Source organism: Zingiber officinale, chromosome 8B (assembly GCF_018446385.1).
Source record: "Zingiber officinale cultivar Zhangliang chromosome 8B, Zo_v1.1, whole genome shotgun sequence".
Taxonomy (NCBI): domain Eukaryota; kingdom Viridiplantae; phylum Streptophyta; class Magnoliopsida; order Zingiberales; family Zingiberaceae; genus Zingiber; species Zingiber officinale.
Window position 1 is genome coordinate 114,429,570 of NC_056001.1, and position 27,478 is coordinate 114,457,047.

Consider the following 27,478-nt stretch of genomic DNA (forward strand, 5'->3'; position numbering starts at 1 on the left):
AAAATACACTTAACTTTTAGATTTTTAAATAATTTTAAAGTTTACGTAGCACTAAAGTCATATTAATTTTTAAATATAACACCACAATTATATTTGAAATCCAACACAATTTAAAATAGGTCATTTTGTCAATTGCCGAAATTATTATGAGTCAGATGGAATGCTACAATTTTGGCATTGATGACGTTGTCGATGAATAAAGTTGATTGGAAAGTTATCACGAGAAAGAAAAAATGGGAAAAATCTAATCATAAATAAAAATTTTCATATAGTTCCTATTATTAAAAATATTTATTTCCACCCCCTAAAAATATATAATAGATATTAATTTATTTAATAATCCTTTATATTTTTTAAATATAAGTCTAAAAATAAATATAATTACTCTTAATTTTTTTATTTTAATTGAATAAAAAATATAATAGATTATTATTAAATGATATTAAATTTAAGAGAAATTATATTAAACAAGAAAAAAATCATGCTCAATTTTTTACTCTCTAACTAAATATAATAAATGAATATAATTTCTCTTACATTCAACACATTAAGTTAGAATCTAATATATTTTTTATTAAATTGAATACTATTTTTTTTCTACTTAATTGAATAAAAAATATATTAAATTTCTTTTAAATTACTCGATAATTTTAAAAAAATTATACTTATTTTTTAATTTTTTTATAGTTAAAAATTATAAGAAACAATTAGATAATAATATTTACAAGAAAAAATTAAAACAAATAAAACTTTATACACAGATAATAGAAATAAAATTTTTAAAAAATAAAAATTACATGTAAAGTTAAAGTTTCATTTAAAGATATTTTTTTAATTACCAATAAAAAAATCATGCGGTCAGAATTTTGAATGGGCAAAAAGTAATTTAAAAAAAATATTTTGAATTATCCGTACGATTTAAATTAATAAAAAAACCATATCTTAATTTTTATACACTCCATGCCTTCCTTCGTCCGCTGCTCTCCTTCGCAGTAAACAAGGCATTAAAGTCGAAATTGGTACAGTGCTTAATGACATTTTATTAAAAAATAAAATAAAAGAAACTATTTGAACTTACGCATCCAATTCATAGTTTTGCTATTACAAGAAGAAAACAAAGAGCCCTGTAACAGAGAGACCATGAAGGACCAAACCATCCAACCCGGTTTTTGATTTTGTATAATTGGTTTTTCTTTTTTTTTGAAAAAAAAAAAAGCCCATTGCCATAAATTCTTCCAAGAAATTGCAAAGCATTACAATAAATACTTACCAGAAATCCTGTTCGATTTTTTGAAGTCCCTATGAAAAAGTTACACTGCAGTGGACTGGATTCATGTTAAATTCTATAAACTGGCGTGATTCCAAGGAGATGGAAGCACTTCCTCATCACGATGGCAGTGGCTTCACATAATAACAATCTGCTTTCTTCTTGCTCTGATCCAATCACCTGCTTCCCATAAAAGTGGAATAATGAACAATTAAAATAGCACTAATGCCCAACAATTCAACAAAACTCTTAACAACAATCCTGGGTTGATGTCATTTGGCCGATCTGTTGTCGAGGATTGGTCCTAGATGGGAAACCCGGAGGTAGTTTTGGTTTGGCCCAAGGGACTTCCACCTCACGTCCAAGTCAGTACCAAAAAAGAAAACATCAAATGTACCTGACAACTAGTGTAGAACCCGGTGAACATCTCAGATAAATTGTATAGATACTCGCACAAAACATTGGGAAGCAGATTGGCACATGCCTCCTCGACTATCTGAAATTTATCAAAAATATTTGCATCCATCATGAGGCAAAAGCATGATAATAGGCATCTAAAATAAAAATAAAAATAAATTTTTATCAACGATTATTGAAACAGAGTGGAAATAGATGAGTATAGCAATATAGTAGAAGGATTTTGAAAATATAACAAAATAATTAATTAGCTTACAGTTTTAGTAAATGCATCTTTCGTGATGAAAATACAACTATATATATAAATTCAGTAAAACTGAAAACCCAATCTTAAATTTGTCAAGTGTCAAAATTTTGTGCTATATTTAACAATTATCTCAATATTATATAGTATTTAAACCCATGAACATAATCTGAGCTATCCAAATAAAAATAATATGACACAAGTTCATACCTCTGCAAATTGAATCAAATGAAGCCCCAAGGCTCGCTCATCAACATGATCCAGCACAATTTTTCCAATCTGTAAAAACATCACGAGACGGTTTCAATTGTGCAAAAAATAAAAACAAGAACAAACAATTGCACAATGGAATATCACACCAGTATTAATCTTCCAACTCATACAAGTACTTGCCTTCTTTAATTCTTCTATGTCTTTGCTGGATTTATTAATAATGGAGCATATCCGAGCATGTGCATACAAAAGGTAGACAGCAGTATTTCCCTGTTCAAATAACATATAGCATACAAAAGGCTGAACAATAAAGGTAAAAATAAAAATATACAACACAGAATCCATCGGTAAAAAAAATATCAGATCAACTTTGAAAGCGTATTGTTGATGTATCATGTATGTTTTTCCAGTTCAAGTGCCCAACGATTAAGAAAGCAATAGAAAAACAACAAACAGGACTTTGATTCATGATATTTTCACAGATCTACAACACCAAGGACTATTAGGTCTTTAGAATGAATAGGATCCAGAATTTAATAGCTTAAGTTAAAAAAAACTTAAAAATTCTATGGAAAAATAACAAAAGGAATCAAGAAAGTGATATAACTACTCAATCAGACTTGGAAACTATATTAGGTTAACAATATAACCATAGGCAGAGGCAAAATTAAGAGATACCTTGTCATTCAGCATCTGATCAAAACTAAATGTATAGTTCGTCAAGCGATTGTTCTTCAGGTCTGCATATCTGTTTGGAAATGATATTAGAAATTACATAGAAAATGAACATGCAATTTAACCAAAACCAGAAACCAGGCACATCTTGGAAAAAAAGAACATATCATTTGTGCATTTGTTCTCTTAGAAACTGAATCTTTTTTAAATAATTCCACTATTTAAAGTCAAAGGAAAATTCAACCAAAAAGCAATTATCCCCTTCCAATTCTATTTTACATGGTAACTAACTATCAAGGGTGCCAAAACCACAGTTGAAAACCATGTTAATCCAGAGACAGAAAAATGAAAAGGCATTGGAAACACACTTCTTTTCAATGAAACTTTAAAATAATGGTGAGTTGAAAATGGTAAAAAAGACAAAATTGAGATTGGAGCAAAGGCATTGTCATTTTCACTTTTGCTTCACTAGAACTTAAATACTAAATCAATGTCTTTAATATTTACTTGATAGCACCATAACCAACTGCTTCAGCAGTACTCTCAAGCTCAGCATCTGTCCAATCAGTAATTTTACCTGTTAAAAAAAATGAAAAACATTTAAAATTGCATTGATAAAAAAACAAAACAATTGAATTGATGAAAAACACTCAAGCATGGTTCAACAAGACTAACAAGAACCTTAATATACATATGGAAATAATAGAGCGTAAAGAACAAATAAGTTCATTTTAATACCATTGTCCTCAAGCCGCTTTATCAATTCAGCTCTGCTGCGATCTTTAGCTTCATCAAGTAACTCAACCAAACGGACAACTTCTGAGCTACGAGTTCGAAAACGTTTTCCGTCTGATCCAAGAACCAAACCTAATCCCACATGACTAACCTTTGGATATGCATCTTTAGAAGCTGGAAGCCAACCAATTAATCTAGCAGCCTGAAATAAATATAGCATCGCTATTATGAATTATCACAGGCAATAACAGAAACAATGATCAGTTAGAACTCATAAGCTCAAGGAGTAACACAATAAAACTAAAAAATATCTATTTGCTGAATTGAGACACCGTTACAACTTACAACTACATGTGCCAGATTGTAACAGTAGCTGTACAAGCTAGAATAAACCATTCATGATACATACACTGAAAAACATATGGAAATGTTGCTGCTGACCAACATCAGTAACGTAAATAATCCACTCAGCTTTCTCTTCCTTTAGCCGGTACCTCCAGAAATCATGAGAAGAAAGGCATTCAGAAAATAACCAATCATGGAAAGACCATTTTGTAAAGATTAAGTATAAGTTTAACATTGAAAAGGTATTAAAAAATAATAATAAAACAAATGAAATTTTGACAAATTATGTGTTGCATGGACCTGTAAGCTACACAGAATTAGTATTTGGTGCTGACTAGCAGGAAAGAAGTAAAGATAACTAAGCAATTTTCATGCATAAAGTAATCAAGAATCGGTTTAGAAATGGAATGCAAGGGCTGATTTGAAAACCCTACTATAACAAAGGATAGAGAAATTATCACTTTGTTGTCACACTATGAAACACCATTTGACAAGAGATTGCAGGATAAAAGGGTTTTATAAATCAAGTACCTAAGGCCACAAGACAGCAATTTAATAAGACAATATGATTGCTTTTCTGAGAACAAATGGCTAGACAAAAAAAAAAAGTCATGTAATGAGATTGTTTGCATGACATTGTTTTGGTAGATGAAACACGTGAAAGAGTAACTGTTAAACTAGAATCTTGGCGGGAACACTAGAAGGGAAAGATTTTATGCTTAGTAGAATAAAGATATAATATATGAAATTTAAGTTTAGCAATATTAGATATAATGAGACAATTATTAAAATAGGAGACGACAAGTTGTCCGAAATTGAGAGGTTTAAATATTTAGGATCTTTTTTATAGAATGATAGAGGGATTCGGAGAGATGTCTTACCTAGAATACAAGCAGGATGGTTGAAATGGAGGAGAGCGTGGGTGTTTTATATGATCATAAAGTACCTCTAAAACTTAAAGAAAAATTCTACAAAATCGTATATGGAACTGAATGTTGGGCTGACTCAAGCACATGAGCAGAAGATGAGAGTTGCAAATATAAGGATGTTAAGTGTTAAGGTGGATGTGTGGACATACGAGAATGGACAGAATAAGAAATGAGAACATTAGCAAGAAAGTCGGAGTTACATCTATTGAGGGAAAACTCCAAGAAACACGTTTAAGATGGTACGGACATGTACTTAGACAACCAATAAATGCTCTAGTTAGGCGATGTGAAATTATAACAAACATACATATCAAACGAGAAAGAAAAAAAATCAAAAAAGGCTTGGTTAGCAATGATAAAATAAGATAAACTTTATTTAAATATAGATGATGATATAGTTGGAGATAGAGCTCAATGGCGTAAAAGGATCTATATAACCGACCCCACCTAGTGGGATAAGGTTTGGTTGTTGTAGTAATGAGATGGTCAAAAAGAAACTCCAAGGGAATTGAATAGACCACAAGCAAATCTAATCCAACATATATTTGATGTTTCTTTTGTCCTATAACACACATTTATGTTCTATTAAAAGAATAGCAATAATGAATTCCTGTGTTTTCTCTGAGTTATTTAAAGGTGAAAAACCCTGAAAGGCATCAGAAGACAACTGTTCAAGCATTCCAGCACACAAGTGAACAAAAACAATAATCTTGCAAGACTAACTAGTCTGTATATATGTTTAAATTAAAATAAAACTGCATAGTTACAAGCAAGTTCAACAAAAGAGATACATGTATTAATAGCTTCTGTTGATTCAATTAACAAGCAATACAAAAAAAAACACATGCCGGAGGGTGTTTTAAAGGACAAAATAACAATAGAAATCAGACACACTGACCACAGGCAAGTCAGGTCAGTAGAGGCATAGTTGTATCCACCGTCTTTCTTCACAACAATCAAAGGAATGTCATACCCATCAATCTCCACCACACGTGCACCTTCACTTTCCTTAATAAGATTGTTTCTTTCAAACTCTTCCAAAACCCCTCTGATGTAAGGATTATAAAAGCTCTCGCCCTTGATAAAACAATATTCTTCAAATGTTAGAGTAATCTACTAGACACTAAGAAAGAAATCAGTGAGAAGTAGATTTAGATAAAGAAATAAAAATAAAATGATTTGTTAAAGACAAATAAATAGACAACATCAATCCAAAAAGACTTAATACTTTAAATGGATTTGGACTAGTAAGTCAGTGGAACTCTGTTGAATTACTTCTGATCAGCTAAGTGATTAGTGATGTAGCTTGTAAGCATTCATATTAAAGGCAAATTTTTAAATATATTATATTGAGCATCAGTTTAAACAAATCAATAAAAAGTGAAAATCTTTTGAAAAAAAAATGATTGAATTAAAAAACTGAGAAAAACAAGAAGGAAAATTGACAAGGAACATACAGATATTTGTAAAGTGGTCAAAAGCAACCAAAAAATTAAAACATTTCCTCATAATATAATTTCTACCTTCCCAGTTGAGAAACATTCAAAAATAATTTGAAAACCAAAACATTTTGCTCATAATATAACTATTACCTTTTCTTCCAATTGGACGTTAAGACGTTGATAAACCAAATCAAATTCTTTTCTGCTGATTTCACATATCTTTTGCCAAGCATGCCTATATTTGCCTTCCCCGCTCTATGAAACAAGAGACTAGTTGTGAAAAAGAATAATAAAGAAATGAATTCTCTGTAAATGTACAATCATAGAATGATAATTGGTGAATAAAGAATAATAATTAGATGATAAAAAAAACAATCTATCTGTGCTTGTGCATGAAGTTCATCCTTTGTAGGTTAAAGTTGAGAATTATCACCTGCAATTTCACAACAGCTTGTTGTGCCCTTGCCTTGAAATCTGGATCGTCATCAAACTTTTTCTTTGATGCCTTGTAAAAAGCCTGAAGTGGCAAAGAAATCAATCAGATTTGGAATAAATACAAGATCATTAAGAAAATCATTCAAAAGATCTTCAAATAAAGGTTTACTTTCAGTTTTATCCAAATTTAAACATAGACGTTAACCATTCCTAAAGAGGAAAAAAAGAGGAGTGTGTATATTCTTTTCAAAAGTTATACTCATCCTTATGTTGCATTTTGCCACAAAAATATAATTAGAATTACATCAGACAACCCTAAATCATCCAAGTTCAATCTAAGCACACAATAGATCAGATTCAATATGAATAAAAACAAATTAGAGAGCCCATATTTACAGATAATTATTTAGAGAGCCCATATCTCAAACTATTGGATGAGTATATTATGAATTGTATGTTTATAGAGCATGGTTCTACGACAAACCTTACCACTAAGGCATGATCACATTCTAAAACATAATAAATCCACAAAAACATAGCATAGTCATATCAAACCTGAAGGTCACCAATAGCTTGATCCCCAGCATCCTCCCAATTTGGAAATTGTTCAAACAAATATTCAATTAGCATGCCAAACTGCAGACGAATAAACTAAATTTATTCCATGATAATTTACACCAGGCAAAATAAAATTAGGAATAAGTATATAAAAATTTAATTAATGAGTAATTAAAATATAAAACTAACAAAAGTACAAGGCATCCCTGATAGAATAACAATAGTCAACAAATAAAAGGTAGTGTGATACCCAGAATCCACCTTATTCAATGTTTTTATATAGACATACAATGCATCACAAGTCAAAGGTACCATCATAATAGTTATGGTCAAGGTTTAAAATTTCGACCCGTGCCGAGATTTCAGTCTCAGACCGAAACGATACGGTTTCAGTATCATATCGTGTCGTGCCGATACAGTTTCAGAATTTTTTTTATTTATATAATAGTAATTATATGATAAATATGTTTATGGTGTATATAAAAATAAGTTGTATATTGATTTATTATAAGTTCTCAATTATTGAATAATTTAATATTGTTAGAAAAAATAATTAAAAATAGTTTTATTTAAATAGAATTAATATATCAATAATTCAAATTAAAATGGAACTATCTATTATAATAATAATAATAATAATAATAATAAGTATATAAATTAATACAAGATATTACTTTATATATAATAATAATTATTATATAAATTAACTATTTATTCATTTAATTAATTATTAATTAAATAACATTTTAAATGGTAAAAAAATATTAAGTAAACAAATTTTAATAATAAAAAAATATCAGAATATAAATATAATTTATTAGATGTTTTAAAAAAATAGAATTTTTAAAATTTTTTAGAATTTTTAAATTTTTTTAAAAAATTTTAAAGAATTTTTTAAAAAATTTAAATGAAATTTAAAATAATAAAAAATATATTAGAATATAAATAAGAATTATTATATTTTTTTAACTTTTAAATGAAATTTAAAACATCATTTTTTATAAACTAGTGTCCGCAAGATCGCCCGCAATCATCGCCCATGATCCTCGCGGGGGGCGTCCGGCGGCGCCAGAAACATCCGGCGACACCGGCAGGGTCGTCTAACGCTTTCGGCCAAGCCTTCGGCGCCGCAGAAGGTATCGCGGGACGCCGCCAGAGCCGTCCCGCGTCTCCTCCGGCGCCGCCGAGATGGGGGCGCCTCCTATGCCGATTTCGGCCGCCTGGCGGAATGGTAAAAACCGTTCATGCCGAGCGGCACGGAACGACAATTTAACCCATGGTTATGGTTAAGTCGACATAATAGGAATCGCATTCCCAAGTAACACAAAACTATGGCTCTCGCTAAAATGATGGCATTAAACTAACACCCTTTTCTGTATTATATTTATGTAATACACCTTAATATGCAATATATCCTATATTAATATAATCTAGCAGATGTCCATAGGTAATATACTAAGTGTGCAACTTCAGAGGTGATATATCGATTGTGTTTTAGTTACTTGGTGGAAAGCATAATAAAACAAAATGCAAACTAAATTTTACAAGGATGCTTTGAATAAGGGTTGCACAAGAGAAAAGGGAACCTACAGAGGTAGTAGTGGTGCCAATCCTTAATACAAGCAAAGGGAGGGGAGCTTATATGGTGAATTAGTGGACAAATAAATACTGTTTACCATTTATATTATCTTTTTTTAACTTATCAAGCATAATCACATTCCAAACTAGGATATCAAGCAGGGAAATATCTCAAATTTACACGAAAAATTCCATATCAACAGGTATGTCTGTGATTGTGGTTCATAGTTTTATTTTGTCCATAAAAGAACTGCTTCTCTTAAAAGTTCAAAAGCAATTTACCACAGGTTGCTTTACAAAGCATGGTCGATCAGGCCCCTTTATGTATGGTGAGATACTTTTCTAAATCAAAATATAGCAAAAGCCAGCAATTTGCACGAACTGCACCAGTGTATAAATTGATCACCAGATACCAAAGACAGAGACAGGAGATAGAGAACTAGGTATCTAGCTTATGACCATGTTCTGTCGGGAAAAACTAATCTCAGCATATTAGACTAATAGTAAAAAAAAATATGACTTTTAGAAGAAATTTGAAATAAAATAACAGCTTGATCAATTCTTTCAGTAACTTAATTTGGAAGACCCTTACAAATAGACAAAACGAATCATGAGTGTTACCTGTGTACCCCAATCACCAACATGATTCCTTCGGAGGACTTCCACATTTGAAAACTCCAACATACGAGCTAAAGTGTCACCAATAATCGTGGATCTTAAGTGACCAACATGCATTTCCTTTGCAATATTAGGTGATGAGAAGTCTACCACTGCTCGTCTAACAGAAAGTATTGGTGCCCATTGCTCAATGCCATTTACCAACATGTTTTGAATATGCTGTGTCATAAAATATCTGCATAACAAATAGAAGAAAGAAAGATATGAATGAGGAAACAGATCGATGTTTATTTACCTTAGATATCCACTTGTTTGACAATTCTATATTTACAAATCCAGGTCCAGCAACAGAGGTAGATTCAATCATCTCAGATTCAGGAAGATTTTTGGCAATTGCCTGCATAAAATGTCATATCAATATCATTTCAGAGGAAAAAATGATACAAAGCACCATGAATATAAGAACAAAGTAATATGGCATATTATGGCACCCAATTAGCTGTGAATTTTTGACTTTGCAAGCATTATGTAGGAGCAGATGCTAATGAGAATTACAAGGTACCTGGCCAATGGAATTGGGATTCTTGAACTGGGTTGCTTTCCCCTTCAATTGTGACCAAATTACCATTGCATTGTTGCTACATCAAAGTTTTTCTAGTCAATTTCATTCACAAAATAAAGAGCAAATAGTAAAGATGATAACTATAATTATGAAACAATAGAAATTAACCTTATAGCTAAATTAGAGGAGAATTGCAGTGGCAATAACAATTAAACATGCTTACAACTAATAAGAACTCAAAATGCAATAGACTATGCATAGTTAGTTTATCAAGCACACAAGAGAGAACCAAAGAGGCTTTCCTGAAATTTGGCTAAAGTGATATGCGGAAGAAGAATATAGTAAGAATATTACCATTGATAATCACCGAACTTTGCTTGGCAAGCCGCAACAATGGGCTGAACTTCATCTGGGAATAACGATTCAAGGGATTCTTTCACCAATCTTGAAAGCTGTTGTTTAACGCTTCCAACTCGCTTTATATTCTGTCACAAATATAATTCACCCACAAAAATGTAATTCATTCACCAACAAAAAACAAAAACAAAAAATTCTGCCACATCAACTGCATGAAGAGGGTGGTGGAGACAGGGTCTCACCTCAAACCCTAATAAATTATGAACATAAAACACTAGCTACAGGAAAGCATATTTTATAAGTTTATTTTACCATCTTAAAGCAATAAAGAGAAGTGGTCAAATCCTAGTATTTCCTAATTATAGATAAAGAAAAATTAAAATTAATTATCTAGAAGAGGATGAGGAAGATGAGCTATCCATGAACCCAAAAACGTTTTCAACTCACCCTGCTCGTAGTTGGCGCTTCCAAGGGCGAAGACATTGGCACAATCTCGTTGCTCATTGCAGAGACAAACACCCTAGCTCTTCTCAACAAATCAAGACTTCTAGAAGTAACACGAAAGTAGCCTGCTTAGTTCCAAAATACCCAATCCGTAACAAGAACCATAATAATTGCACAAATTTAAATCACAAAAGAATTTAATTAAATGTTATAATTACAAAAAAGAAGAAGAAAAGAGAGGATCTATCAAGGAAACAAAAACCAAGCAATTATTCGAAATGAGAACACAAATGAGCCGAACAACGGGGTAACACAAATTTTCAAAACACAAAAAAAAACTTTGCATCAAATTTACACCAAAACATTTTGCATTGTAGTTCAGCGAAAAGAGAATTGATTTCCTAAAAGATAAATCCAAATTAGAGGCGAGGCATCAAGAGGAGTGAGGAGAAATACTCATTAAAAGGAAGTGTCGTAATGGTAGCGGTGGGGAGGCGCCGAGAGAAGTTGCGGAAGCGAAAAGTAGCGGTAGGCAAAGGCAACGAGTCTACTGCAACAGACCCCATGGGCATTCCTGGTCTAGATTAAATATGAACAACGAGCAGCGACTAATTTTAGGATTTCTTAAGAATCAAAACAGAAAAACATAATAAAGAAAGAAACGAAAATGGGTTCTCGTGTCGGGTTTCAATCTATAATTCGATTGGAAGAAGCCCACAAAAGAAACTAAATCCCGTGGAAGCTCATCTACTTCCCGAAGAAACGCATGGTGCAGTTATGGATAGGTGTAAAACACTACATTTCTTCCAATCACAGAGAACTGCGAATACACACCTCCACCAATGAGGCGGTGATGGCAGTGTGTGATGACAACATGCTGGGCAATGCTTCGGGCCGTCACGCTATGAGGAAATGAATGGAGTCTGCGGCAGAACATCTGAAACAGGTGAAAGCACAGCTACCAGACTAACTATCAGCAGACTGAGACGGTAAGTAGTATAATTTGGTAACTTCAACTCGATTAACAACCACCTATGAATCATTTTTTGGCATACATCCTTTATCACAAGTTTTGAAATCAACCATTGACACAAACTGTTCATGGGCGAAAATTAAGTCATTTGGGTCCAGGAGGATTGATGGGGAAAGCTAGATTTCAAATACGAGATATTCTATGGATTTCTATGCATGAGATATCCTCCTAATGTTGATACCTTCCTCTACATTGGTCCAAACTAATAGGTAAGGAAGGCTGCAATATCAAATTGGCATTGTCTGTGGAAAGAATAAAGCTAAGACATTGAGATATCTAGCATAGGAGAAAGGGACAAGAGGCCAAAATCCTAACGGTGTGCATTGACGGTGAAGGCAACGAAATGCAATGCGGAATATTTTGGTGTAAATTTGATGCAATCCGACCATTTGAAGGGAAGTCTTGGCATAACGGTAAAGTTGTTGCTTTGTGACCTAAAGGTCACGGGTTCAAATCCTGGAACTGCATCTTGCAAAAAAGCAGGGTAAAATTACGTACAATAGATTCTTCCCGAGGACCCCGTATAGCGGAAGCTTTGTACACCGGTCTGCCCTTTAGTATGAAGTTTTCCTTATTATGATGAAAGTTTAATATTATGTTGATAATTTGATATTATGCATACAGTTGTAAGATTTGCGTTCGACTAGATAGTAAGGAATACATAAAATAATCAAGCTTGAATAATTTATTAATAAACTTATTGATTAATTTATGTTAAATTTATTTCTTATTTTTTTTATTTAAATACATAAATCACAATATACTAAATTTCATCTTAAATAATTTCATCATGATCATACGACTATTATTAATCATAAGTGATCCCATCCAGAAGTTGAGAAGAGTGGATCACCAATGATGTTATGTTGGTGTTGACCGTGAGGAGACTTCGAGCTAAAAACCAGGAGGGTGAGCTGTTCCCGTCACTAGAAGAATATGTAAACAGACTGGACTTGCCCGGCCTTGCACTCCGACGCTCGAGGTCGGTCCCAAAAATGTGTAAGGATCCAGCTAAATGGTAGAAAGATGAAATGTACGAAGGATAAGCTTGGGAAAATGTACCCTGGCCCAAGAGATATCCTCTGGTAGATCGGTGAGCTAGCCGTAACGCTGGTCGCCACTACTCTAGTTAGTTTCCGATGATGTCCTGTATGAAGAAGATGAATAATGCAAGAGAATAAATGATAAAATAAGTGTATATGGTAAGGAGTCTCTCCTTTCTCCTCTTTTCCTACTCTTTCCCTCTCTTTTTTCCCTTTGCGTGCGGGGCAAGACTTTTTATAGGAGGGTCATGTCAAGACAAAAGATGTCAAAGAGTAATGTTACCCTGTCTAAGTATTAGAGGGTCATCTTACCTTTGTTTAGGTGGGTCATGTCTTCACAAAGTTGTCAGAGGGTCATATTACTCTTGTCTAGGTGTCAGTAGATATGAGACAAATGGTTGACAAACCTAACAGTCTAATGAACTTTCAATGGGTCAGCTCGACTCTGGAATAGTGTCGGGCGACCCTGATCTGGGTCGGCCTTAGAATAGTGTCGGGCGGCCCTGATCTAGTGCTAAGCGGTCCTAGTCTAGTGCTAAGCGGCCCTGGTCTGAGCGGCCTTGGTCTAGTGCTGAGCGGCCCTGCTCTACTTTAGCTAAGAAGACTAGTCAGCTCTACTCTACTTAGCCAAGAAGACTGGTTGGCACGTTTGACCATCCGGTCGTCCAACCGATCGCCCAGACCAGAGCGGCCCAAACACTATTCCAGAGGCGAGCCGACCCATTGAAGGTTCGTTAGACTGACCATTTGTCTCATCTACTTACACCTAGACAAGAGTAACATTGACCCTCTGATATCTTTGTCGAGACATAACCCACCTAGACAAGTGTGGCATTATAATTTCAAATTAATTAAATTAGTCTATAATTATGGGATTTGGACTAATCAATTATATCAAAAAGTAGTAAGACATAAATATATAAAAATTTATAAAGACTTAGTATTTATATAACCTATGTGTATAAAATTTTATAAATTATTCATCTAATTATATAGAAATAAAACATAAGTAATATATTATATATAATTAAATAAAAATATAATATTAATATATTATATATATAACGTGTAACATGTAAAATATATAATAACTAAGAAAACTATAATATTGTAATATATGAATTATATATATATATATATGAAATTTAATGCAATTGATTACTTAGTATAATAAAATTTAGAAAAACTATAATATTGTAATATATGAATTATATATATTACCATGTATATGTGATATATACATGGATATGTATAAATATGAAATTAGCATATGGATATAAATATGTACGAAATTAATGCAATTAAATAACTAAGAACTACAATATTATCATCCTACGAATTATATATATATATATATATATATATATATATATATATATACAAAATTTAATGCAATGACTTAGTATTAAGAAACTATAATATCAATTATATATATTACCATGTATATGTGATATATACATGGATATGTGTAAATATGAAATTAGTATATGGATATAAATATATACGAAATTAATGCAATTAATAAACCAAGCTCCCCTCTTCTATTTAAAAACCTTACCTTCAAAAGTCTCACCTTTGATGTTGTCGTCGGCCTTAAGAAGGCTCCCCTCCCTCATTGTTTCTCCACCGGTTCTAGAACTCCAAGGGAAGACCAAGAAGGGAGTTAGTAGCTAAAAATTGAAAGCATATTCTTCCCATGTTATGTTTTTATTGGTTCCTTAAATCCATGCATGTTTAGTTCTCTTGTAATTTGGTTTTGATGGTTTTAGGAGGCTATAAAATCCCCATGTTCGGAGAACTTTGTGTGTTTATTAGTTTCGGTTTTGGTAGTTTCATGTTATAAAATCCTTCACATGGTTGATACCTTTGGAAGTTAACAGAAGTTTTGGTTTGGACTTTTAGGGGATCTTCGGATTTTAAGCTTAGGGTTATGTTTATGTTCTCCTTACCTCTCATCATGATAACTTTATAGGTTACATGTTAATCTCATATTAGGTTTAGGTTTATGGTTATTTTCTTCTCACTTCACATCATATTAACTATAAAAGAGGCATGTGTGAATTTCAGATTAAGTTTAGGGCTATGTTTATGCACAGGTTTATGTTTAAATCTATGCTTAAGTTTACGCCATGAAATTTCATGCTTATATTTAGGTTATGTCTAGGTTTCTTCCCATTTCCTGTCATGATAACATTATAAGATATAGGTGTGAATTTCGGATTCTAAGTTTAAGTTTAAATTTATGTTCATGTTCTTCTGTCTTATTATGATACCTTAATATGATCTAAGTTTAGGTAGATGTTTATGTTTCCTCTTATATCTATCATGATAATGTTTATAGATTATATGTTAATTTCAGATTTACGGTTTGGATGCTATGAATTAAATCATGAATGTTGATAATCTTGTGGTACATGCTAGATTCGGATACTAAAGTTAGCATGCTATGACATGAATCATACTTTTGACCACTGTATCACACATGACAGTTTAAGATTTTAGGTTTTAATATGTCATGACAATAATCATGCTTTGACAACTTTATAATACATGGTAGCTACGGATTTGAGGATTTAACATGTTATGCACTCAACCATTTCTTGGGTTTGAAAAGCTATAATCCTAATCATACTTTTGATAACGATAAAGATTTAATGTGGACACCGTGAGGAAAAGACCTCAAAGGGAGTCCGTTTACGGGAAAAGACCCCAGAGAGAGCTCAATATCGAGTAAGTTGACGGTAACAAAATAAGTATGATAATGATAAAGATTTAATGATGATACCATGAGAGAAAAGACCCTAGAGGAAGCCCATTTATAGGAAAAGGCCCTAGAGGGAGTCCAATAATGAGTAAGTTGACTATGACAAAATGATAATGATTTGATGAAAATACTATGAGGGAAAAGGTTGTGTACAATGGATCCTTCCCCAGGACTCTGCATAGCGAGAGCGTCGTGCACCAGGCTGCCCTTTTACTGCGAGGGAAAAGGCCCCAGAGGGAGCTTAACACCAGATTTCCATAGGCCACATCCAGTGACAAAAGGATTGCTAGAGACCCTGCTAACTATAGGCCAAGGCACAGTAACGGAAAAGTGGTTGCTAATGTCCCACCGCCTGGTACCATGATTTTACAGCCGAGATCAATCGACTATATGATGATAGCTAGTCACTGTCAACGATCCAACCTTGCCTTAAAAGAATTTTACGATATGCTATGTTTATGTTCATGTCGTACTATGTATATATGTTTAGGTTCATGATATGCTATGTTCATATTCATGTATATCTGTTTAGGTTCATGATATATTATGTTCAAGTTCAGGTTATGCTATGTATATATTTAGCTTCATGATATGTTATGCTATGAATATGTTACATTCACAATATGCTATGTTCATATTCATGTCGTACTATATATATGTTTAGGGTCATGATATGTTATGTTTATATTCACGCTATGTCATGTATATGGTTAGGTTCATGTTCAGGTTCGTGTTATGCTCATGTTCACATTATGTTCATATATGTTTGTGATTATGTTCATGTATGTCCATGCTCATATCTATGTCATTATGTTCATGAAGATGTCCTATGTGTATGTTCATGTTATGCTATGTATGTTCAAGTTCATGTTGTGCTATGAATAATGCCAATCCGCCATTATTGTCTGGTCTGCTTCACTGCCAGCCCAGCTCAGTCAGCCTCATTTCCCGATCGATCATTCAGCTCGGCCGATCATTCAAACAGACCGGCCAGTCGTTCAACCTGGTCAATCATTCAGTCCGTCCAGTCATTCAGCCCATCTAGTTGATCAGCCTATGCAGTTGCACTGCATAGATACCCACTCAGTCCATCCGCCATCCTTACACGTTCTGCTTCATTGCTCGACCAGCTCGGTCGGCTGTATTTCCCGACCAATCATTAAGCCCAACCGACCGATCAGCCAAGTCAGTTGCACTACGCGCTCGCCTAGATACTTTCTCAACTAATCTGTCATGTCTTGCTGCATACCATCAAGTGGACTACAACATGCTTCACATGGACTGCAGCTACTAGACTGAGTTGCATCATCATGGTGGCTTGAGGTCCACCATCCGATACACATGGACTTGAATCTTTCAAAACAGCCAACCAACATCCGAAGCAGTGCCTTGAAAATGACATTTGTTTCTAGCTTCCCACACGTAATAGATTAGGCTAGAGATATCTAAGTGTCAGGCCATCATCTTACGATTTCCACCCGTTGCAATTCATCAAAGGAATGAAAACTATGATGGATTTCCAACCATTGTTTTATCTTTCACTAAAGGTCATAAGCAACCGGACATTTAAAGAATAAATGATAGTTTGATTCTTCTTATTGCTAGCATAAAATACACTCCTTATTTGGTTCGTATTCTATTCTATCCATGGTTCTCAACTTACCATGAGCCAACATCCATAGTATGAAACGATGTTTTGGCATGATTTCCAGCCTCCACACTATTGAATTCCATGGAACCTCCGATCCCCTTGGTATGAAAAATTTGTAAACATTTATAACTCCTTGCCCCTCACCAACAAGCCAATCTATCATTCTCATATTTACTCTCCCAACTACATTTGATGCCACTAATATCTTGCTTCGGATCTCTAAGAGCCTCTTGATCAGAGGAGAGTCCGAATTCTTCTTTTGTCATATCCAAAAATCTGCACCCCTCATATAATGTTGATGTACCCACTTTACCCAAAGTAAATCTATTTTTGCTTAGATATTCCATAGTATTTTACTCAATAATACTTCATTCCATACTAAGAGGTCCTTAAACTCATAACCACCATCATGTTTAGGTAGAGGACCAAACAAACATGCGGCAAATGACTTTTATCTTGTCAATCACACCACTAGGAATTTGGAGCATGGAAAGCTGAAAGCATTCCATACCTTGAAGAATCGTACCTACTAGTTCCAGGCACTCAACATAGGATAAGGTGTGCTTAGGCCATAAGTTGATCTTCTTTGTAATAACTTCCAGAAGTGGCTCATAATTCGCAATCCTTAATTTCTCCGTCGCTAAAGGGATGACCAAATATTTAAAAGGAAATTTGCCTTCTAGAAAACCCATAAATTGTAGCAACTGGTTCCTCAAGGTAGTGTCCACACCCGCTATGTATTCTTGTGTCTTTTGTGGATTTGCCCTAAGCCCGAGATATCTCCAAAATAATTCATGCAATCCACTAGATATTGTATAAATGATTCATCCGCTCTACAAAATAACACTAGATCATCAGCATATAAAGATGTGTAACACCCACCTCCTTACACATGGGATGGAAATGAAAGTTAGGCATCGTGGAGGTTGTCTTTAACTTCCTTGATAGGATTTCTAAACATAGGCCAAATAGAAGGGAAGAGAGTGGATCTCCTTGCCTTAGTCCTCTTTTACCACTGAAAAACCCATATATTCCACCGTTCAAAGAAATAGAGTAGGATATCGTGGTGACACATACCTTGATCCATTCACAAAATCGTTGGAGAAACCCAAAATCAACAAGACCGGCCATAAGGAAGTCTCAATCAACCATGTCAAAAACCTTTTTCAAATCTACCTTAATCATACATCTAGGTGAGGTCCTTTTGCGAGCATACTTCCGAAGCAATTCTTAAGTTAAATAATATGTTATCAAACACCCTTAAATAAATGTCACTTGTGTCGGGTCCAATAAGAAGTCCAAAACAAGTGATAACCGGTCAGCAAATACTTTTGATATAACTTTAAAGAAAATATTACAACAAGATATCGGCCTATAGTCCGAAACCCCAATAGCATGATCTCATTTTGGCACTAATGATATCAAGGAATGATTCCATTATTTGAGTAGCTTGTCATGTTAAAAAAATTTCTGTACAACTGCAATAAAATCATTACCAACAATATCTCATGAAGAAGTGAAAAAATTTCGAACCATAACCATTCGGCCTGGAGCTTTTCTACATCCAATATGTAGGTGTGGCTTTGATTTCTTCTACATCAACTATCTTACATAAATTCTCAAATTGCCTCCTTGTTAACCTCCGCCCCTCAAGAGCATTGTTGTCTCATGCGTTGCACACCTCTTTTTGGCCAAGTAAACCATGAAAATAATCAACGAATTCCTCCGCTACTTGACCTATACTTGTGGTTTGTTCCCCACTCCTTTTCTTGAGTGTAATAATTGTATTTCTCTTATTATTTCTTTTCATCACATCATGGAAAAACTTTGTACATTTGTCCGCACTTCTCAAGTAAACATTCTTTGCTCTTTGTTCACAAAATTGTCTTTCTGCTTACGCTAGTAGGATAGTTTCCTTCCATATGTGGCTATACTCTAAGGAGGTAGGACCTCCATCAAGAATGCATTTTTGTATCTCCTCAAGCTCTACTTTTGCCCTTCTTGCTTTCTCCGAGATGTGGCCAAAGTGATTCTTATTCAACTCCCTTAAACATATCTTCAATCGGAACAACTTTCTCTTCAAGATACATTGCGTATTGCCCACTATAGGGGCTGCCAATGAATTCACTACAATCTTCAAGAAGTCTTCATGCAAATGACCACATATTGATGAATTTGAATGCTCTATTTGGGGGTCCATCCTTGGTTAGTGTGTGAACAATTATACATGAATGATCCGAGAGATATCCGAGGGTCGTAAACGCCGCATAAGCATCAAAATCTACCATCAACCAAAGGAATTATCTAAAGTTCTATCCAACTTACAAGATACATTATCATTGGACCACGTAAGGCGACATCCAATAGACTGAAGATCCACTAAACCACAGGCTTGTTTGAATATCTGCAAGTCAAGTATGGGTTATGCACATAACTTTGATTTCTCTAATCATGGTCGTATACTTCTTCTCTAGGACTTGCAAAAGGTAGGTATGAATATTATTATGACCACCGATCAATATATACATTGTCATATTCGATGCCGCATTTCTAGCAAGGGATTCTTGGTGACCTATGTTCATGGGTTGCACTTTATAGTCACCAGAAGGGCTTTGTGGGAGGCACTTACCGACCTACGTGATACTATTTCAGATGCTTGGATGATCATGGGTGATTTCAACACATTCCTTTCCATTCATGAAAAGTAAGGTGAATCCCCAGTTACGAATCATGAAATGAGAGACTTGTAGAATTTCACACAAGCCTTTGGTTTGGTAGATCTTCAGTCTATCGGGTGTCACCTTACGTGGTCCAATGGTAATGTATCTTGTAAGTTTGATAGAGCTTTAGATAACTCCTTATGCGGAGTTTACGACCCTCAAATGTCCCTCGAATCATTCATGTACAATTGTTCACACACTAGCCAAGGATCGGCCCCCAAATAGAGCATTCAAATTCATCAATATATGGTCATTTGCATAAGGACTTCTTGAAGATTGTAATGAATTCATGGGCAGCCCCCGTAATGGGCAATGCGCAATATATCTTAAAGAGAAAGTTGTTCCAATTGAAGAAATGTTTAAGAGAGTTAAATAAAAATCACTTTGGCTACATCTCGGAGAAAGCAAGAAGGGTAAAAGTAGAGCTTGAGGAGATACAAAAAGATATTCTTGATAGAGGTCTTAACCCCTTGGAGTATAACCACATAAGGAAGAAAGTTGTCCCCTCGGGACAGTCTAGTGACTAGCACATGAGGTGTTACCACCATGAGGTCTGGGGTTCAAATCTCGGCAAAGTCGAGGTAAATGTCTCCCTTATGTGCTAGTCAATATTCCAAAAGCTAGTAGTCGCCCGTGATTTACCTCCTCTGTGTTGACCTGGGACGGGTTAGCGGGGGGCTGGAGGCGAGCGTATTCGCTTTTTGCCATCACATAAGGAAGAAAGCTATCCTACTAGCGGAAGCAGAAAGACAATTTTATCAACAAAGAGCAAAGAATGTTAAATTGAGAAATGCGAACAAATGTACAAAGTTTTTCCATGATGTGGTGAAAAGAAACAACAAGAGAAATACAATTATTACACTCGAGAAAAGGAGTGGGAAACAAACTACAAGCATAGGTGAAATAGCAGAGGAATTCGTTGATTATTTTCATGGTTTACTTGGCCAAAAAGGGGTGTGCAATGCATAGGACACAATGCTCTTGAGGGACGGAAGTTAACAAGGAGACAATCTGAGAATTTATGTAAGATAGTTGATATAGAAGAAATTAAAGCCGCTCCTACATAATGGATGTGGAAGAGCTCCGAGGCCGAATGGTTATGCTTCGAAATTTCTTCACTTCTTCATGAGATATTTGTTGGTAATGATTTTATTCCAGTTGTACAGAAATTTTTTTAACATGACAGGTTATTCAAACAATGGAATCATTCCTTGATATCATTAGTGCCAAAAGGAGATTATGCTATTAGGGTTTCAGACTATAGGTCGATATCTTGTTGTAATATTTTCTTTAAAGTTATATAAAAAGTACTCGTTGACTAATTATCACTTGTTTTGGACTTCTTATTGGACCCGACTCAAATGACATTTATTCAAGGGCGTTCCATTGGTGATAACATATTATTTAATTCAAGAATTACTTAGGAAGTATGCTCGCAAAAGGACCTCACCTAGATGTATGATCAAGGTAGATTTGAAGAAGGCTTTTGACACGGTTGATTGAGACTTCCTTATGGTCGATCTTGTTGGTTTTGGGTTTCTCCAATGATTTTGTGAATGGATCAAGGTATGTGTCACCACGATATCCTACTCTATTTCTTTGAATGGTGGAATATATGGGTTTTCAGTGATAGAAGAGGACTAAGGCAACGATATCCACTCTCTTCCCTTTTATTCAGCCTATGTATAGAAATCCTATCAAGGAAGTTAAAGACAACCTCCACAATGTCTTTCTTTCATTTTCATCCTATGTGTAAGGAGATGGGTATTACACATCTTATACATGTCGATGATCTAATACTATTTTATAGAGCGGATGAATCATCTACACAACATCTAGTGGATTGCATGAATTACTTTGGAGGTATCTCGAGGCTTAGGGCAAATCCACAAAAGACACAAGTATACATGACGGGTGTGGACACTACCTTGAGAAACCAGTTGCTACAACTTATAGGTTTTCAAAAAAGGCAAATTTCCTTTTAGATACTTGGGCATCCCTTTAGCGGCATAGAAAGGGAATGTTTTTGGCTTTAACGGGTGCTTAGAACTAGTAGGTACGATTCTTCAAGGTATGGAATGTTTTTGGCTTTCCATGCTCTAAATTTCTAGTGATGTGATTGACAAGATAAAAGTCATTTGCCGCATGTTTGTTTAGTCCTCAAAGCATCCACCAATTACATGGTCAACGATTTGTCTACCTAAACATGATGGTGGTTATGAGCTTAGGAACCTCTTAGCATGGAATGAATCATTATTGAGCAAAATACTATGAAATATCCAAGCAAAAATAGATTCACTTTGGGTAAAGTGGGTACATCAATATTATATGAGGGGTGTAAATTTTTGGATATGGCAAAAGAAAAATTCGGACTCTCCTCTAATCAAGAGGCTCTTGAAGATTTGAAACAAGATATTAGTAGCATTAAAAAAGAGTTGGGAGAGCAAATATGAGAATGATAAATTGGTTTGCTAGTGAGGGAAAAGGAGTTACAAACGCTTACAAATTTTTCATATAAAGAGGGTCGGAGGTTCCATGGCATTCAATAGTGTGGAGGCTGGAAATCATGCCAAAACATCATTTCATACTATGGATGCTTGCTCATGGTAAATTGAGAACCACGGATAGAATGGAGTGCGAGCCAAATAAGGAGTGTATCTTATGTCGGTAACAAGAAAAATCAAACCATCATTTATTTTTAAATGTCCAGTTGCTTATGGCCTTTGGTGCAAAGGTAAAACAATGACTGAAAATCCATCATAATTTTCATTCCTTTGATGAGTTGCAGCAGATTTTTGGGAGACATTACAAGGGTGAAAACCGTAAGATGAAGGCATAGCACTTAAATATCTCTGGCCTAATCTATTACGTGTGGGAAGCTAGAAACAAATATCGTTTTCAAGGCACTGCTTCGGATGTTGATTTGTTGTTTTAAAAGATTCAAGTCCATATATATCAGATGGTGGACCTCAAGCTGCCATGATGATACAACTCAATCTAGTGACTGCAGTCCATGTGAAGCATGTTGCAGTCCACTTGATGGTATGCAACATAGCATGACAGATTGGTTGAGCAAGTATCTAGGTGAGCGCGTAGTGTAGCTGACTTGGCTGACCGATCGACTAGGCTTAATGACTCGTCGGGAAATACGCTCGGCTGAGATGACTGGGCAATGAAGCAGAACGTATCTAGGCGGAGCAAACAGTCTGCAGACCGACTAGATGGGCTAAATGACCGGACGAACTGAATGACCGACTGGGTTGAATGACTGGCCGTTCTGAATGACCGACTGGGTTGAATGACTGGCCGTTCTGAATGACCGACCAAGACATGCATGACCAGTCGGGAAATGAGGTTAGCTGAGCCGAACGAGCAATGAAGCAGACCAGGCAATGATGGCGGACTAGCCGAGTACGGAGCAGACCAGGCAATAACTAGCATGTATGATCAACCGGGATACAAGGCTAACTCGACCGAGCAGGAAGTGAAATGATCCAGCCAAGAATAATGAATTGCTTGAGCAGGTACCTAGACGAAGCAGGCAAGAAAGCCGAACGGGGCAAATGGAAGGTCTGGCTGGATGATAGCCAAGTCGAGCGACAGATTGGGCCGGGTAGCCTAATCGGCTAACTAGGCCAAGCGGGCAGTGAAGCGAACCAAGTTCACCTATAGAAGAGTGTATGCAAAAGATATGTGTGGCCATCACAATGGGTGTAATGCGCCCATGTGGTGCTTGTAGTAAGAAAGAGTGTTTTTTATTGTGAAGTTTACCTCAACTACAGAAGATAAACTCCCAGCTATTTTGTATGCTTTGACATTCGGTTTAAAAGTCTTTACCTCTCAAATCAATTTTTTATACATATGTACCTATTTCCGAGAAAGAGCTCTCAGAAAGGGTTGGGAGGTTAGTGATAGAAGCTCCAACTTCGCTCTAGGATTTCTTGGTGCTCCGATTGGTTTCTTGCTTGTGGGTGACCATCATCGATGGCCGGTGGTGATCTTCTTCCTCCTCACCGGTAGGAAGGGAACCTATTGATGTTGTGGGTCTCTCTCACGGGCTGTGGGGGACTTTCTTAAAAGAGCTTGATGGTTTAATCAACAAGGTAAGTGATCACACGACAAGATCCTTTCCATTTTGGTTTTTTTCGATAATTTTTGGCGATCTTCATCGGTCGGCCAAGGGCCGGCCCTCCCCACCACTCTTGTGCTGCCAAGTGGTTGGGAGAGGTTTGGAGGCTTCCTACTCATCAGCAAGTTAGTCAAAGGCAACTAATGCAAGGTGCTCTCATTGGACAACTTGGGTGGTGGGCTTCTATTTTCTTTCAAATGTCAAAAAACAAAAGGAATGGGAAGGGTTCTTCTGGTCAAAAAGGAACTAGGGAGGTGGCAAGTAATGTTGCTGAGGTGGATCAAAAAGCCTACGTGGCAGAAACAATCTGAATGATAATGACTTGGAGCATGCTGATGATGTGGCTAATGTTGATGATGTGGCCAATGCTGATAACGAGGCAAGTATGCCACACGAGACAAAGGTTGCTCCACAGAAAGCTCATGACCATGGAGGAACCCCACCACCACCTGTGGTGGTGGAGGAGGAACACCGGCCGAAGGAAACACAACCTCCTCCTCCGGCGGCTAAGGCACAACCAGACCCCCCCCTTTTGAAGATGCTGCCAACAATGGGAGAAACTCAAGGCCAGAACAGGAGAAGAGTTGGGCAAATCTACTCAAGGACAATCGAAAAACAAAGTTAGTTATGAATCTTGATCATTATGAAGCAAAAGGAGGAAGGATAACCTTTGAATGTGATATATAGACAGTGTGGAGGATGCAATGGGTTTTTGTCTTGTTGGATACTTCATGGAAAGGCACCCCAGGAAGAGACGGTGTTCAAATCATTGGTTCGCAATGGAAGACCTCACACAAATTCTTTATGCACAAGAGTGGATGGGTGGTCTACAAATTTGACACTGAGGAAGATCGAGAGAAAGTGCTACAAGGTGGTCCTTATTTCATTTTTGGTATTCCAATGTTCTTAAAGATAATGCCAAAATGCTTTCTCTTTCATAAAGATGGATACTTTGTGCCAGTTTAGATACAAATCCATAGGCTATCACAAGATTGTTGGACTCAAAAGGTGTTTAGTGTGATTGGATCCGAAGTTGGGAAACCATTATATACCGAAAACTTGATAAGGACAAGAAAACGCTTGGATTATGTGTGCCTCATGGTTGAAGTTTCGGCCTTTGGAGACCGAATTCATGAAATTCCCATCACTCTCCCTACTGGGGTTCATGTAGATTCGAAGATTTTCTATGAAATGGTTCCAGATTTTTGTCAAAGATGCAAGAGAATGGGACATAATTCGGATACTTGCCGCGAAGGGAATGTGCCGGTTGGACAACAACCCAATAGGACCATGCCAAATACACAACCTGCTCCGAATGCTAATGGAAACACGAGACCGAGGTCCCAATCAGCTAGGGGTCGGGGGAGGACAAGAACGAGATATAGACATCGTACAAGACAACAATGGCGGCCAACGCAACAACCGAATGTTGTGTTGCTATCTCTTCTATTTTCTCCCGTTGTTGTCTTTTTCTTCTCACAGAAAAAGGGGTTCTAGTAATAGCAAAAGAAAGTGATACGGAAAAACCTATCGCTCGAGAAATAACATCACTTACCTTAAGAGAAGTTAAGCACAGCGGCATCAAGTTCCGCTTCTGAAACCCTAGATTGTTATAAAAGATACATAGTGTGTGCAATTGTCACAACGAGCATATGATCAAAAAACTTTTTCTGTGATTAGTAACAGACGGATCATGATGAAATTGATACAAATGAAATTTAGTATATTATGATAAATGTACTTGAATAAAAAAGTAAAAAGTAAATTTACAATTAAATTTTATATAAATTAATCAATAAGTTTATTCATAAATAATTTAAACTTGATTATTTTATATAATTTTTTTTACTATTAAATGAACATAAATGAGCTTTATCTAGCTGAACATTAATCTTACAATCCCATGCATAATATCAAATTATCCAAAGAATATCAAACTTTCATCATAATCAGAAAAACTTCATACTAATATTTGAATTTTTGTCCTATTCAAATGGTTAACTATGATTGTACGAGGTGAAAAGAAACTACCTTTGTACAGGTGTTGTACATAATATTCCTTGGAGTGTTATCATAAGCATTTGATAGATTTTAGTTTTTAATTGTATAACTATTGTTTTTTTATAGTAAAGTTGTGAACCTCATGCTCGATTATCAATCGTGATTTCAGCAAGAAATTCTGCCACAATAACAAAATTACGTGCAGATGATATTTCTTGGTGTAACTTCTTGGAAAGAGTAAAACATACCGTGTATTCTTTTTTAAAAATATTTTGTTTAAATGATTAAACAGTGTTTTTGACAACATTGATCTTACCATACCAATATGGAAACAAGAGTCAAGTATTAGGCTGACCTTTGCTTTAACCTGTGAACTATAAGGATGATGCACCCAGCAAAATTGGTCTTTGTTATTGTCTTAAAATATGGTTCGAAATGCTGACCCGTACGGACGGTTCTTACCGTTCCGGCACGGTACCGGCACCGATACCCTACCGGCATAGCACGCGCGAGAATCTCGCGTGCGTCAAGTTGCGGCACAGTGCGCGAGACTACTGTCAATCAAACGATGAAGACTTACCTGGAAGCAGCGGCGAGGGCGACCGGTGAGGACGACCGGCGAGGGATGTGGCAAGGCGGCGATATTTGCTGGCAGTCGACGGAGAAATGGCGATCGTGGCGGCGGAATCCGAAGGAGCGGCGGAATGGCGAGCGGGACAAGGAGAGTGAAAAGGAAGGAGGCGGTGGAATACGTTAGGGTTCCATTAAATTTTAATATAATTAAAACCATTATATTAAAATAAAATATAAATTTATATGTTTTTATTATTTTAATAATATATATAAGTATATTATTTAATATACATATAATTTCTAATTAATAATTAATTATTCTAAAAACGGTAATTATATTATATAAATTAATAATTAATTAAATAAACTATTAATTAATTATTATATAAAATTATATTTTATTATTTTATTTAAAAATATTTAAAATATTTTAATTACAAAATTTGAATTCGTATTTGTATTTTATTCAAACCTTAAATTATTTTATTTTATTAAAAAAATAGATTAAAATTTTAAAATAATTTTAATATTTTATAGATAATTCAAAAATATAATTGTTAAATAAATTTAAATCGTCTAAATAAATTTGATTTTTGGGTTAAGTATAAACTATATAAATAAATTTATAAACTATAATTTTTAATATACATATTAAACCGACTATAACTATATAAGTATATATATTATATAAATTAATAATTAATTAAGTGAAATAATATAATTATTATATATAACTTAATATTTT

The 27,478-nt window shown here is 35.1% G+C and overlaps 1 protein-coding gene across 14 annotated transcripts; it reads right to left on the reverse strand.

The window, feature by feature from the left end:
* Window positions 1-1,042: 1,042 nt before the first annotated feature.
* Window positions 1,043-26,920, reverse strand: LOC122017086 (arginine--tRNA ligase, cytoplasmic-like). 14 transcript variants are annotated; one of them, XM_042574573.1, is made up of 20 exons: window positions 26,741-26,918; window positions 11,654-11,742; window positions 11,276-11,398; window positions 10,823-10,919; window positions 10,373-10,503; window positions 10,019-10,094; window positions 9,752-9,853; window positions 9,460-9,675; window positions 7,258-7,338; window positions 6,701-6,784; window positions 6,418-6,522; window positions 5,724-5,902; window positions 3,961-4,045; window positions 3,555-3,753; window positions 3,324-3,393; window positions 2,820-2,889; window positions 2,322-2,411; window positions 2,139-2,207; window positions 1,665-1,763; window positions 1,043-1,447 (listed from the first exon to the last, which is right to left on the reverse strand). In XM_042574573.1, exons 3-20 carry the CDS (start codon window positions 11,389-11,391, stop codon window positions 1,337-1,339), a joined length of 1,980 nt encoding a protein of 659 aa, XP_042430507.1. In that variant the 5' UTR covers window positions 11,392-11,398; window positions 11,654-11,742; window positions 26,741-26,918; the 3' UTR covers window positions 1,043-1,336. The 14 variants fall into 14 exon arrangements, with proteins under 14 accessions (XP_042430507.1, XP_042430505.1, XP_042430509.1 ...); XM_042574571.1 differs by having other exon boundaries at window positions 10,823-10,922; XM_042574575.1 differs by having other exon boundaries at window positions 10,823-10,944; window positions 26,741-26,917.
* Window positions 26,921-27,478: the final 558 nt, after the last annotated feature.

Bases quoted from the DNA above. Each gene is read 5' to 3' on its own strand.
- LOC122017086 (XM_042574569.1), bottom strand. From the start codon at position 11,756: ATGTTCTGCCGCAGACTCCATTCATTTCCTCATAGCGTGACGGCCCGA. The intron at 6,785-7,257 runs GTTTGATATGAC...TTGCCACTTCAG, and splicing joins AAGCTATTGGTGACCTTCAG to GCTTTTTACAAGGCATCAAA. The intron at 4,046-5,723 runs GTCAGTGTGTCT...TGATTTCTGGAG, and splicing joins ACTGACCTGACTTGCCTGTG to GTACCGGCTAAAGGAAGAGA.